This window comes from Elephantulus edwardii, unplaced genomic scaffold, assembly GCF_000299155.1.
Source record: "Elephantulus edwardii isolate Elephantulus edwardi_28Jun2011 unplaced genomic scaffold, EleEdw1.0 scaffold00034, whole genome shotgun sequence".
In the NCBI taxonomy this organism is placed as follows: domain Eukaryota; kingdom Metazoa; phylum Chordata; class Mammalia; order Macroscelidea; family Macroscelididae; genus Elephantulus; species Elephantulus edwardii.
In genome coordinates this window covers 14,637,731-14,638,314 of record NW_006399784.1, presented here as the reverse complement: position 1 = coordinate 14,638,314, position 584 = coordinate 14,637,731, and the positions used below count along the sequence as shown (strand labels likewise).

General features: G+C 30.3%; 1 protein-coding gene across 1 annotated transcript in view; it reads right to left on the bottom strand.

Annotated features, from left to right (window-relative positions):
* MAP9 (microtubule-associated protein 9) overlaps positions 1-584 on the bottom strand; it is a 48,412-nt gene that overhangs the window by 24,361 nt on the left and 23,467 nt on the right. The window contains exon 9 of the mRNA XM_006884492.1: positions 427-516. Coding sequence (XP_006884554.1) covers positions 427-516 — 90 coding nt within the window. The remainder of the gene's footprint in view (positions 1-426; positions 517-584) is intronic.

The window sequence follows — 584 nt, the reverse complement described above, 5'->3', positions numbered from 1 at the left end:
TAAATGTCTCTGCTTTAATAACATTTATAGTGATGTACTATTGTGAACTACTGGGTCAGAACTGATAGCTGAACCTCCAGTGGGTTTTCAGAGGCTGTAAACTGCACAAAAGGAGAAGGCCCCTCTTTTTCCTACAGAGCATCTGATGGACTCAAAACCACATGCCTTTGGGTTGGCAACACAACTCCTTAAAACTAAGCCACCAGAGCTCTCTTATAACAATAAAATTACCTATATTTAAGACAACATAGTGTTTATTTTTAAAAAAGCTGTTATGTATAACAAAGTAAAAATTTATGACATAACAGAATAAAAAATTAATTCTTTTATATACAAATTTCTGCTAAAAATTTATGTACATAAATTACATATTCATAGATATGAAAGTGCATAGTGCTTTTTATTTTCTTCACCATTTTATAATACCTGTTCATTCTGGATTCTGAGGTTTTCACTTTCAATCCTTTTAATTCTATTCATTTCATGTAAATGCGTATTTTTCTTTTCTAACCAGTCCTATGAGAATAAGAAATTAATTAAGTCAGGCAATGTTTCCCAAAATATTTCAAAATTTTACCCATTTT